The sequence below is a fragment of the Thamnophis sirtalis genome, unplaced genomic scaffold, assembly GCF_051295495.1.
Source record: "Thamnophis sirtalis isolate CommonGarterSnake01/CBP01778 unplaced genomic scaffold, rThaSir2_p1.2 scaffold_12, whole genome shotgun sequence".
NCBI classification, from domain to species: Eukaryota; Metazoa; Chordata; class Lepidosauria; order Squamata; family Natricidae; genus Thamnophis; species Thamnophis sirtalis.
The window spans coordinates 24,653,635-24,667,135 of record NW_028261392.1 but is presented as its reverse complement, the minus strand read 5'-3'; the positions used below and the strand labels follow the sequence as shown (position 1 = coordinate 24,667,135).

General features: G+C 45.3%; 1 protein-coding gene across 2 annotated transcripts in view; it reads right to left on the bottom strand.

Moving 5' to 3' along the window:
- Positions 1–13,501, bottom strand: part of TMTC4 (transmembrane O-mannosyltransferase targeting cadherins 4) — an 83,105-nt gene that overhangs the window by 63,621 nt on the left and 5,983 nt on the right. For both annotated transcript variants that reach the window (XM_087726868.1, XM_014058826.2), the window contains exon 2: positions 12,421–12,636. In XM_087726868.1, coding sequence (XP_087582994.1) covers positions 12,421–12,582 — 162 coding nt within the window. In that variant the 5' untranslated portion in view covers positions 12,583–12,636. The remainder of the gene's footprint in view (positions 1–12,420; positions 12,637–13,501) is intronic.

The window sequence follows — 13,501 nt, the reverse complement described above, 5'->3', positions numbered from 1 at the left end:
CCAAAGTATTACAGCACTCAGGAATAATGTATTCTACAGCTTATATCCATGGGCTTTATTCCCCTTTATCTTTAGTAAATAAGAAAATAAGGCAAAGCAAACCCAAAGTTCAAAAAACAGTTTGAAATGAAATTCTGGCATTAGTTCAGTTTGCACTGAACCTCTTGTTACTTTAAATCAAGGAAGGATTTTACTTGGACAAATGGGACAATGACAACCTCTGTAAAAATGCCTGACTTGTGGAGGTCAGTTAGCAAACAAGGTCTAATCCACTCTCTCATTAGATTTCATTTTTAGTTAATGATTGCCTCCATCAGGGCATATTCAATCTTTCTGGGAGTTAATTTGACAGGAAGCCAACCAACAGTCTTATAATGTTTTGGAGACTAAAAATATCCATTGGCATATCCACATTCACGATCCAAAGCTCACTTCAACAGATGGATTCTTTACGGTGTTTCTCAACCTTGACAACTTTAAAGATGTGTGGACTTCAACTCCCAGAATTCCCCAGCCAACTATGTTTTTCCCCCCAGTATGTGTGTTAGATCTGCTATCAAACCGCTGCTTCAGCCCTGCTTCGCTTCACTTTGATGGTAGCCTACCATAAAATGTATGGAGTGGGAATGGGAAGATAGGAAGGGGGGAATGACAGGAACCAGAGGCACCATCCAGAGACAACGGTTGAAAGATCCAAGGTCACAAGCCTGGGAATGGAATGAGAAACGCACATCCAAAGAAGCACCAAAATGTGGAACTGTTACCAAAACATCTAATTGGAACCTTATTGGACATCACAAAGATGACCAAAGGGGAAAATTACCGAGGTTGCGCAGGAAATCCTCGGATCTGGCTTTGCTACACTGTAACCACTGGGCTTCAATAAAAATAGATTTTTCACTACAAATGGAGTCAAGGGTCTTTCTTTCCTGAATATCCAAGCTGGGTCAGGCCTGATAATGTGCGCATAAAATTGTACTCCTGTCCCTTAGATGGACTCTAGCAGCTGGTAGCTAGAGGTTAGAATACAGCACAGAATTTCAAACATGGGTGTTTTGCAATGTTTGGAATTGGAATTGGAATTGGAATTGATTTTATTTGTAGGCCGCCCTTTTCCCTGAGGGGACTCAGGGCGGCTCACAGAAACCAGGGAGAGGGGAATACAATACAATACAGTACTAAGACGACAACACATAATAAAATAATACGCAACATGCATACAACATTCGGGCGGGGTAATGGTCCTTATCCCCAGGCCTGACGGGCGAGCCAGTTCTTCAAGGCTGTGCGGAAGGCCTGGACGGTGGTGAGGGTACGGATCTCTACGGGGAGTTCGTTCCAAAGGGTCGGGGCCGCTACTGAGAAGGCCCTCCTCCTTGTGGTTGCCAGCCGACATTGGCTGGCCGATGGGATGCGGAGGAGGCCCAACCTATGAGATCTTATAGGCCGTAGGGAGGTAATTGGCAGAAGGCGGTCTCTCAAGTATCCAGATCCACTGCCATGTAGGGCTTTATGGGTGGTCAATAGCACCTTGAAGCGCATCCGGAGATCGACAGGTAGCCAGCGCAGCTCGCGGAGGATAGGTGTAATGCGGGTGAATCGGGGTGCACCCGCGATCACTCGCGCGGCTGCGTTCTGTACTAGCTGAAGTCGCCGGATGTTCCTCAAGGGCAGCCCCATGTAGAGCACATTGCAGTATTCCAGCCTAGAGATCACGAGGGCCCGAGTGACTGTTGTGAGAGCCTCCCGGTTCAGGTAGGGTCGCAACTGGCGCACCAGGCGTACCTGGGCGAATGCCCCCCTGGTCACAGCTGCTATATGATGGTCGAATGACAGCTGTGGATCCAGGAGGACTCCCAAGTTGCGAACCCTCTCTGAGGGGTGTAGAATTTGACCCCCCAGCCTGAGTGTTGGATTAATGGCCGAATTTTTGGGAGGAAAACACAACAGCCACTCGGTCTTTTCTGGGTTGAGCACAAGCTTGTTAATCCTCATCCAGTCCATGACGGCTTCGAGTCCCCGGTCCATTACGTCAACCGCTTCATTGATTTGGCACGGGGCGGACAGATACAATTGAGTATCGTCCGCATATTGATGGTATCTAATCCCGTGCCTACGGATGATCTCTCCCAGCGGTTTCATGTAAATGTTAAATAGTAGGGGGGATAAGACCGAACCCTGCGGCACCCCATATTTTAGGGGCCTTGGGGACGATCTCTGCCCTCCTACTAACACCGACTGCGACCTGTCCGAGAGGTAGGAGGAGAACCACCGTAACACGGTGCCTCCCACTCCCACCTCCCGCAGTCTTCGCAGAAGGATACCATGGTCGATGGTATCGAAAGCCGCTGAGAGGTCAAGGAGGACCAGGATGGAGGGATGTCCTTCATCTCTGGCTCTCCAGAGATCATCCATCAATGCGACCAAGGCGGTTTCAGTGCTGTAACCGGGTCTGAAGCCTGACTGGAAGGGGTCTAGATAGTCTGCTTCCTCCAAGGACCGTTGGAGCTGGAAGGCCACCACCTTCTCAACAACCTTCCCCAGAAAGGGGAGGTTGGAGACCGGGCGGTAGTTATTAAGGACAGCTGGATCAAGGGATGACTTCTTCAGGAGGGGTCTCACCACCGCCGCCTTCAGTGCGGCGGGGAAGTTCCCCTCCCGAAGGGAGGCGGTTACTACCGCCTGGATCCAGCCTCGTGTCACCTCACTGCAGTTAGAAACCAGCCATGAGGGACACGGATCCAAAGCACAGGTGGAGGAACTCACAGCTCTCATGGCCTTGTCCACATCCCCGGGGGTAACCTCCTGAAACTCAACCCAGAGCTGTTGAACTTGGTCCCTCTGAGTCTCGGCTGGAACTGCAGGTGTGGAGTCCAAGTCCGTCCGAAACCGAGCAATTTTGTCCGCTAAGAATTGGGCATATTCTTCAGCTCTGCCCTGCAAGGGTTCCCCCGCCTCCCTTTTGTTCAACAGGGAGCGGGTTATCCTAAACAGGGCGGCTGGACGGGACTCAGCGGACGCAACCAGGGAGGCTATATGTGATCTTTTAGCTGCCCTAAGTGCCCTAGTATATTCCCTGGTGCAGGTGGTTACCATTGCTCGGTTCGATGCGGACTTATCGGACCTCCAACGGTGCTCTAGGCATCTCCTCCGGCGCTTCATCTCCCGGAGCTCCTCGGTGAACCAAGGTGGTCTCCGGGATCCGCTGCCTCGGAGGGGCCGCAGTGGCGCAATCCGGTCGAGGGCCTCTGACGCTGCCGAGTGCCACGCAGCAGCCAGAGTCTCTACCGGACTGTGGGTGAGAGTATCAGGAATAACCCCAAGCTCTGTCTGGAACCTTACTGGCTCCATAAGACGCCTGGGGCGGAACCACCTGGTCGGTTCCTCCTCCCTACAGTGGGGGTTTGGCCTCCGGAAGTCGAGCCTCAGTAGGCAATGGTCTGACCACGACAGGGGTACGATGTCACTCCCCCTCAGACCAAGATCACACATCCACTGCTCCGAGAGAAATACAAGGTCAAGCATGTGTCCCGCCGAATGGGTTGGGCCTCGAATTACTTGAGTCAAGCCCATGGCTGTCATGGAAGCCATGAACTCCTGCGCCCCATCAGAGTTTTCACCGAGCGTCGGCAGATTAAAGTCCCCCAGGACCATCAGCCTAGGGAACTCAACTGCCAGCTCGGCTACTGACTCGAGGAGCGAGGGGAGGGCTGCTGCAACGCTGTTGGGAGGCAGGTACGTTAGCAGCAAACCCACTTGACCCTTGAGGTCCAACTTTAACAGCAAAGACTCACACCCGACAATCTCCGGAGCAGGGACCCTACGAGGAACTAACGACTCCCGGATAACAGCGGCCACACCCCCACCCCTTCCCTGGGCTCTCGGCTGATGCAGCACCTGAAATCCTTCTGGGCACAGTTCTACAAGGGGGACTCCTCCCTCTGGGCCCAGCCAGGTCTCAGTTTGGCACTGGGTGAGAAGAGAATTTGTCAATGGGGAGGAGAGGAGACTTTAAAATATGGCATTTTATAGCGCATGGAAATGCCCCCTCCCCCACACACTCTGGAATGCCTCGAGCAATTTCAACCAAACTTGGTACACAGATGACTTACTCTCTGGAAACAAATACTGTGGGGGTAAGACACCCCTAACACCCCTCAGTGTGTGTGTGTGTGTGTGTGTTTGTGTGTGTGTGTGTGTTCCAGCATAACTCTGGAATGCCTGGGCCGCTGAAAAGGAAAGGAATGAATTATATCCATAGTGTCAAATCACAGTACTTTTGACAATGATAGTGTGCGTTTTGGATTCAAGTACATGTGTGCTTGTGTGTGTGTGTGTGTTCCAGCATAACTCTAGAATGCCTGAGCCGCTGAAAAGAAAAGGAATCAATTATATTTATAGTGAATTACTTTGACTTGACACTATAGATATAATTCATTCCTTTTCCTGTCTAATAGAGGATTAGTATAAATAAATACCCGGGCAATGCTGGGTTATCAGCTAGTATTTTTAGAAGAAAGCTCAGAGCATTATCCTAAGGTACACAATATAGGTAGTCCTCAACTTACAACAGTTCATTTAGTGACCATTCAAAGTTAGGATGACACTGGAAAAATGACTCATGACCGTTTTACATACTTTCGACTAATGCAACATCCCCATGGTCATATGATTGAATTTTTTTTTTGGGGGGGTGGCAACTGGTTCATATTTATGACAGTTGCAGTGTCCCGGGATCATGTGTTCATATTTTACAACCTTTAGAGAAGCAAGTCAATGTGGAAGCCAAAGCCACTTAACAACCGTGTTCCTAACTTAACAATTGCAGTGATTCACTTAACTGTGACAAGAAAGTTTGTAAAATGGGGCAAAACTCACTTAACAAATGTCTCACTCAGCAACATAAATTTTGGGCTCAACTGTGGTCATAAGTCAAGGACTACCTGTACTTTTTTGTTTGCTGCCTGAGAGAAATGTGCCATGCACTTTAACAGAGACTATGTTCTTGAAATATTTGTTGAATCTTGAGTATGATCGAGGGCAAGGGTGTCCAAACTTGGGAACTTGTTGAAGTTGAAGTCCATAAGTCTTAAAGTTCCCAAGTTTGGACACCCCTGATCTAGGGAGACAATAATGAAACTTGCACAAGTAATGAAGAGCAATTGATTAGTTGGGTTCCTTTCTCTTGCAACCCTTGCTTCAATGCATATACTTTTAAGTATTTTCAAGATAAGGTTGAACAGGCTAAAGTTAAATCCTTAATAAATCAAACCATTTGACATCAGCCAACAATTTCAGAATATTTATAATAGAATTCCATTTTTAGTCGTTCCCCTCTGTCTAGCGTGTACAATGCCACAACCCGAATCTCATATTATAGGGCATAGATTGGTTGCTGGAATTTCTCAAACAATCTACAAAGATGTCACTTTGTCAAAGCATGTAAGAATAGGCTTGTGCCAATAAAAAGGACATCAATCCTCCAGCTGATTTACTGCTGCAAAGCTTTCTCCAACCTAACAACCAAGGACTTGGTGTCAAGGAGTCAGGTCTTATGGATTTCCTGTCAGGATTCTTATGCATTGAGTTTGGAAGAAGATTATGGTCCCTAATTGACCACAGAGTTATATATCTGATCTAACAATGACATCTTATACTGCATCTATCATTATAGACCAGCACGGCTCTCTTTCCCTAGCAGTGGGGTCTTAAAACGTTTACTAAAGTTTTCTGTAGCTCTGTTACAAGAGGCTTCTGATGATAGGTAGCTGAGTGGAGCCAAGTCTCCTGAAATAACTATTCCTAGTGCCTATCATGTTCTGCAGTTTATTCTTGCTTTTAAAAATCATCATTCATGTACTCTGGATATATGATGCCAACCAGTTTCTTACTGCAATCTTGAATGGTCCCCAATGTTATAAAATGGCCTTTCCACAGTATTAATCGTAGGAAGGAGGGCCAATGAAGCAGTTAGACTTATATACTGCTTCATAGATCTTTCAGCCCTCTCTAAGCAGTTTACAGAGTCAGCATATCGCCCTCACAATCTGGGTCCTCATTTTACCCACCTCGGAAGGATGGAAGGCTGAGTCAACCCTGAGCTGGTGAGATTTGAACCACTGAACTGCAGATAGCAGTCAGCTGAAGTGGCCTGCAGTACTGCACTCTACCCACTGCGCCACCTCGGCTTCTTCCCTCTTCATACATAGATACTCCCAGAGTAATACTATTTCTAGGCAATGCACTACTGTAATTAATACTCGAGCATTCTTTAATGCTGGAGCATCAGAAAAATTATTTATCAGTGGAAACCCAAGTTGTACTCCAATTCATTTTACAACGGCAGGTGGCGGAATGCTACACTGGTTATTGTCCCTTTATTTGGAAATAAAAGACTTTTACCTTTTACACTTTTACTACATTCTTCTTATAAATAATAGCAAAAAAAAATCAGTAGTTTTGTCTAATAGATGCTGGGCAAATTCCTCCATTGGTTGAGTACTAGCAATGCTCTAGACATCTCTTATCCTGTCAATTCCTTTGTAAACCAGAGGAAGTGGTGGGATCTCCAAGAAGAGAGGGATTGCAAGGGCATGATCTGATCCAAGACCTCAGCCACCCCCTTATTCCAAGTGACAACCAAGGTTCCAGATGGATCCTATAGCAGACTAACAGGAAAAACATTCAGCTCCTTCCAAAAGTCATCTGGGTTCATCAGTTTCAAGGACAAACCAATCTAATGGGTTCTCCCCCACTGCAGTGGATGGTGCCATTAGAGAATCCCATGGAATATAGCAATAGCAGTAGACTTATATACCGCTTCATAGGGCTTTCAGCCCTCTCTAAGCGGTTTACAGAGAGTCAGCATATTGCCCCCAACAATCTGGGTCCTCATTTTACCCACCTCGGAAGGATGGAAGGCTGAGTCAACCCTGAGCCGGTGATCCGATTATAACAAGGGAGACACCAAGAGTTTGCCCATTTCATGTCACATGGCCACTGCTCTGACAGGAACACCTGATCCAAGTATGACCATTGTCTCATGTCAGGTTCTGAATGACCCAGGATAGGCCCATGGTCATCATGTTGGCCATCAACTCCAGAGCAAGCTCAGACCTCACTCCTAGAGAAGGCAGATTGACGTCCCTCAGAACCCTAAGTCTGAGGAACTCAACTACCAGCCCAGAAATGGAGTTAAGGAGTTCAAATAGGGAGATTACTGTGCAGGTGGGAGGTTGGTACAACAGCTACACTCCAAACTGATCCCTGAGAGCACATCTTGGTGCAACACCAAGGACTTGTGAAGGACTTACTGGATGACAATTACCACATCCACACCCCTGGCCCCGAGTCACAGCTGATGCCACATGCCAAATCTCACTCGGCATATTTCTGAAAGAATGAACACTTCTGCTTCTGGACCTAGTCAGGTCTCGGTAATACATGCCAGCTCTGCCCTCTCATCAATGATTAAATCGCTGATGAGTGGAGCCTTATTACACACTGACCTGGCACTCAGTAGAAGTGGACTGGACCACTGAAGGTCTACAGACAGAACAGAGTTCAAGGAGTGGAATGCAAAACTAGACAATGGTTCCACATTCTCTGAGAGTGGTTTACTCCCTGTCTCTCACCATCCCTTCCCATGTATCACCACCAGGATCTCTAAAACCAAGTCCATCAAGACAAAGGACGGAGAACCTCCCATTTTCCTCACCAGACATCCTTAGGAGGGAAACTGAGCACTCAAAGATACTATAGCTTCACCAGCAATCGGTACCATCAGGATATCCAGTCCCCACCTCACGTTCATTACCACACATTCATACAGATCAACACTCCTAGAAGGCTACCCAGAGGATATGCAAGGTGACCTCTGTGGGGAAAGGGAGCCCATAACATCCTGCACCTTACTATAGCCTTCACCTGCCAAGCTACCACTCAAATCCCTGAGCCACAATGGCCAACGAAAGCACAAATGTACAGGAAGAGACCAAGCAATGGGGAAGGAAGGATTTCAGTAGTACAGCCTCAATGGAATAGCAATAGCAGTTAGACTTATATACCGCTTCATAGGTCTTTCAGCCCTCTCTAAGCAGTTTACAGAGTCAGCATATTGCCCCCAACAACAATCCGGGTCCTCATTTTACCCACCTCGGAAGGATGGAAGGCTGAGTCAACCCTGAGCCGGTGAGATTTGAACAGCTGAACTGCAGAACTGCAGTCAGCTGAGGTAGCCTGCAGTGCTGCATTTAACCACTGCGCCACCTTGGCGCCCCAGCAATAGCAAAAAAAGTGTCCAACAGAACCTGCTTCTCTGGAAAACAGACTAGGAGATGGAACCCCTTTTTTTTTAAATTGCCAGGTCCAGAAGGCAATGCTCAACACAGTTTGCAAAATGTTCCCGCAAAATCACTGCATAACACCATAAACTGGGCAGTGTAGTAAAAGAGTAAGCATGGCTATTCTCCAGAATGCTCTGCTCTAGTCTAATCCAGCCTGCTTCCAACCTCCATTCTGAAAGGTCCTCTCCTTCCAAGAAAGTGCTTTCACCAAACAATCAATGCACAAGTATCACTCATGAGGACAGCCCAATAGCTCCCTCTCTTTCCGCCATCTTAACTGAAAACTGGTTACGTCTATGAAGTCCAACCCATCTTAGAATCATTTTTAATAGGTCTTGATTCTGATGTGCCAAAAAACCCCACTATTCCCATATGCAACAACAGCTGGCTACCAGTTCAGCCACATGTGGCTTCAGCTTTCCCGGATTTTGTGGCACCTTGCTTCCTTGTGATGTGAGGTGATAGAAATGCTTAGAGCGACAATGGAAATTGGCATACGGATAACTGTGGAGCAGGAGATCCGACAGCCACATCACCTTGGCATTCAATCTCGGCTGACAATTTTTATATCGCATCAGAACACTTAGAACATATGCTTGAGAAGCAGTTGTGTGAATCTGACTTAACAAAAAACAAACAAGTCACAGGAGGCCAAGAATCCTGGGAACGCATTCGTCTAAAAACTGTGCTCTTATTACAGGGAGTCTATCATGAAAAAATAATAATCCTGTTTTCCTTTCAGCTTGATTTAGCACACATTCATTAGACAAATTATGTGCATATGATTCTGTTGGATCAGAATCTCCACACTTGATTTTCAACAGCAGTCTTTGCGTTGCAGGCTGTAACATTTGGCAAAAGACACATTGTTCTAATTAACACATGTTCCGAGAGAAGCACTCTGCCTTAAATGCTTTATTTGATCAAATGTTTGCCTTTCTACACGCACCAAAGATAAATCATTGCTCCATGTTTTAAAACAAGACAAAACAGAGAGATGTTTATATGAGCTAGAAAGCCTCTGGAAGACTGTTTGAACTCCATGAAATTCAGCGACAGCTGGCATCACAATGCAGAGATTGCCCTGTGGGGATAAACATTGGCTGCTGTCGAAGAGAAAAGAACAAGGGCTAATTTGCTGGTGGAGAAATCAAGATGGCTGAGGCAACTTTCAGAGTCCAAGCAGATAAGCTGCTGTTTCTGGGATCCTCAAGGAAAGGAAGCTACACAGGTGGTTCTTGTGTAATCATCACAAGCAAATACAAGGCCCGGGGGAGGGCCTTCTCTGTGGCAGCTCCAGCCCTCTGGAATGAACTCCCCGCAGCGATTCGGACCCTCACCTCTCTCCAGGCCTTCCGAAAAGCCGTCAAAACCTGGCTTTGCCGGCAGGCCTGGGGGTGATGAGTTCCCTCCCGTCTCGACATGTATGGTTGTGCGATTGTTGCCTACTTTTATTACTTGTATTTTGTCTTTTATGTTCCCCCTTTTTTCCCCCTTGAATTGTTCGCCGCCCTGAGTCCTCCCGGAGAAGGGCGGCATACAAATAATACAATACAATACAATACAATACAATACAATACAATACAATACAATACAATACAATACAATACAATGAAAAAGCCAGTAAGAAGTTGGAAGTTGCGGTCATGTGAGGTCCTCACTCAAGGACCTGTGCAGTCCTTGATTAAAAATGGTAACCAGGACTTCTGGAATTGCTGTCCCTAAATGGCATGGTTATGTGGGTTTTTTCTTTTTCTTTTTAATTTGCAACTATGTCCATGAACAATTGTTAATGGAGTTAATCAAATACCTTTATTACAGTCATTGATGACCAGGCATTAAAGGAGGTCTATTTGTATCTACGTATAGCTCATCAAACTGAACAGGGTTTTTCCTTAATCCCCAAAGTGACTTAGGAAGGATATATTGGCTAAATGAAATCAGTGGCAGTTCCAAACTTTAGGACGATTGGGGGTCAGAGAAGGAAGTCAGAGGTGGACAGATTTCATTCAGCCAATATTTTCGGAATACTTGGATGGTTGAATCAAATAGTCTCTTCAAAAATATTCAGACAGGTTGTTACTGTAATGAGGAGCAGCAGCCAAGAGTGTGTGTGTGTGTGTGTGTATGCGCGTGCAAAGACGGCCACTGTGACTTTAAAACCAAAGCTCCAATGTACATAGAAAGAAGACAAGGTTTTGATCATGTGGCCATGACCACTATCTCGACTTTTGACTCCTCCCCCAAAGATGACCCGGGTAGCAGCTGTAAAGCAGGGGGAGCAGGAATTGATAGTGGATTACTTGCAAAAAGATGGACCTCAGAAGGTGCCCACCCTAAAATCAATTGCTGGAATAAATTATTTAAACCACATTTTCTCTCCTCCTTTGTGAAAAGGCAATGCCTTTTTCATAAAGGCAATGCATTGTAATTTTTCCTCTCTTAGCTGCTTCCGGGGCTTGAAAACGCAGAAAATTAACAGATTATATTTTAAATTTATTTCTAGATTTCAAAATTAAGTTGTGGCGGAAGATTAAGCAAAGTGTCTGAAATCATGCCCAAATCTCAAATTTAGGACTACTTCCCGTAGTACAAGTAGTCCTTATGACTTGAAGTTATGATGGAATCCCACCCCGCCAAAAAGGTACTAATGATTCAGTTTCAAAGTTATGACAGCTGCCCTCCCCCTCCCCCAGTCATGTGACTGCAATTTGAGTGCATTGCCCCTTGGTCACATGACAGTGATTTACATTTTTGTCAGAAAATATAATTTCCAACAAAATCCAGCCACTGAGAACAATGGTTCACTTAACAACCGCAGCATTCTCTTTACAACTGGTGTTCGCTTAATGACCATTGCAAAAATGTTTCGGTTGATTACATGATGATCCATTCTTTTAAGGCCATTTTTCACCCTCTGGAGGCTTCCTTGAAGCCTCCGGAGCGCAAAAAACTGGCCCTATGGGCAAATCAGAAGTTCAAGAACAGACTTCTGGTTTGCTCGTAGGGCTGGTTTTAGCCCTCTGGAGCATGGAGGACGAAAACGAATGTTCAGGGGCCTTCAGGAGGCTTCCCTGAAGGCTCCGGAGGATGAAAAACGACCCTTCTGGCAAACCGGAAGTTTGCTTGTAGGGCCAGTTTTAGCCCTCAGGAGCCTTTAGGGGCCTTCATGAGGCTTGTCACTTCCTGTTTGCTCGTAGGGTCGTTTTTTGCCCTCCGGAGCCTTCAGGGAAGCCTCCTGGAGGCTCTTGCAGGCTCTGGAGGGCTACAACCGGCCCTATGAGCAAACCAGAAGTCAGTTCCCGAACTTCCGGTTTGCCCGTAGGGCTGGTTTTTCACGCTCCGGAGGCTTCAGAGAAGTTCCTGAAGCTTCCGGAGGGCCTGGGGGGGGGGGGGAGAGGAGACTGTTTTCACCCTCCCTAGGCTCCTATAAAGCCTCTGGAGCTTAGGGAGGGCGAAGAAAGCACATCAAAAATGGGGGTGGTGGTGGAGTGCTGGTCATGTGCGCATGTGTGTTGGGGTTGTGTGCATAGCATTATGGGTGTTGCACGCCCGTGCATGACCCCCCCTGCGCTCCCCCCGCTTTTGGCACGCGAGCCAAAAAAGATTCATTATCACTGATTTAATTGATACAAACATACACAACAGGAAAACAGAAAAGAAATATAATGTACATAAAACCTATTACAAAACCTGAACCACAGATCCTTATTTTTCATCCCAAAAATCATCCTATTTTGCAGCAGCTGTGATGCTGAAAGTGTACCACAAATATAGTTATTTGCCACATTTGTCTTCCTAAATGACAGAACAACTTCAAGTACTATTTTAAGATTGCTGATGCAATAGAAAAACACAGAGTTTTAACTTCTTTAAGGCATTTTCTTTTGTATTTTTACAAACATATACTCTAAATAAGTTACATTATATTCAAGTGTTCTTTTTAATTAACCGGAGATGCATTCTAAATCTGTTTAAAAGGTTTTCATCTGATTAATGTAACCAATTATCGGAAGCACAAGTAAAACTGTGTTCCTTTTTAATCCTATTTACAACAATACATTACATCACTAACCTTATTGTTGATTATAGCTTCAGAGTCATCAAAGACAAAATCTCCATCATAACTGTTCACAAAGCAGATAATGGAAAAAAGTCCCACAATGGTTTTGGCCCAATATGGTGGAAGGGTCAGGAGTGGTATATCATGGTCCAGGTTAACTTCTCCTTGCGCCATTCTGCACACTTCTGTTTAAGCATTTGGAGTACCAACATTATGCTGGTTGTGAATCTAAAAGACATACAGCATAAATGCATAAAGAACTAACTCAGCCCTGAGGGTACAACTACTCTCTTCTATCTGTGACAACTCAACTTTACCCAAAAAATTTTTTTGCATGTATTTATTAACATGTAAAAATATTCCGTAGTCCACTTGTAACACACATGAATGGTACATCATTTGTGACATATTGGTAGTTGGAGGAGAGGGGGCTGTATAAGGAGAAAACAAAATAAAAATTCCTTTCATTATAAAAACTCTTTTTCAGCTGTATACAAATGTGTAGTTTAAACATCTTTGATACTTACAAAAGTTGTAATAAGCAACAGCCTGGGTAAGTTATTGTAAGCATTCTGTTTTTAAACGACTACTTGGACAGTGTCGGCATCCAATACTTTAAGATTTTGGAACTCAAACCCTATTTTCTATTAACATAAATTATTATTATTTTTTAAGAAAAAGTAGATGATTGTCCATCTTAAATACAGGTAGCCCAAAATGTTTGTTGCTAGGTGAAACATTTAAGTGAACTTTGCCCCTATTTTATGACCTTTGGGGCCAGTTGTTAAGTAAATCACTGCAAATGTTAAGTTAGTAACATGGTTGTTAAATGAATCTGGCTTCCCCAGTGAATATGCTTGTCAGAAGGTCACATGAACCTGAGACCCTGCAGCTGTCATAAATATGTATCAGTTTCCAAGTGTCTGAATTCTGATCATGTGGCTGTGGGGATGCTGAAGTGGTTGTAAGTATGAAAAATGGTCAAAAGTCACTTTTTCCAGTGTCATTTTAACTTTGAACTAAATGAGCTCTTGTATGTTGAGGACTACCCGTAATACAACTGTGTGGCCAGGAGTGGAAATATATAGTTGCA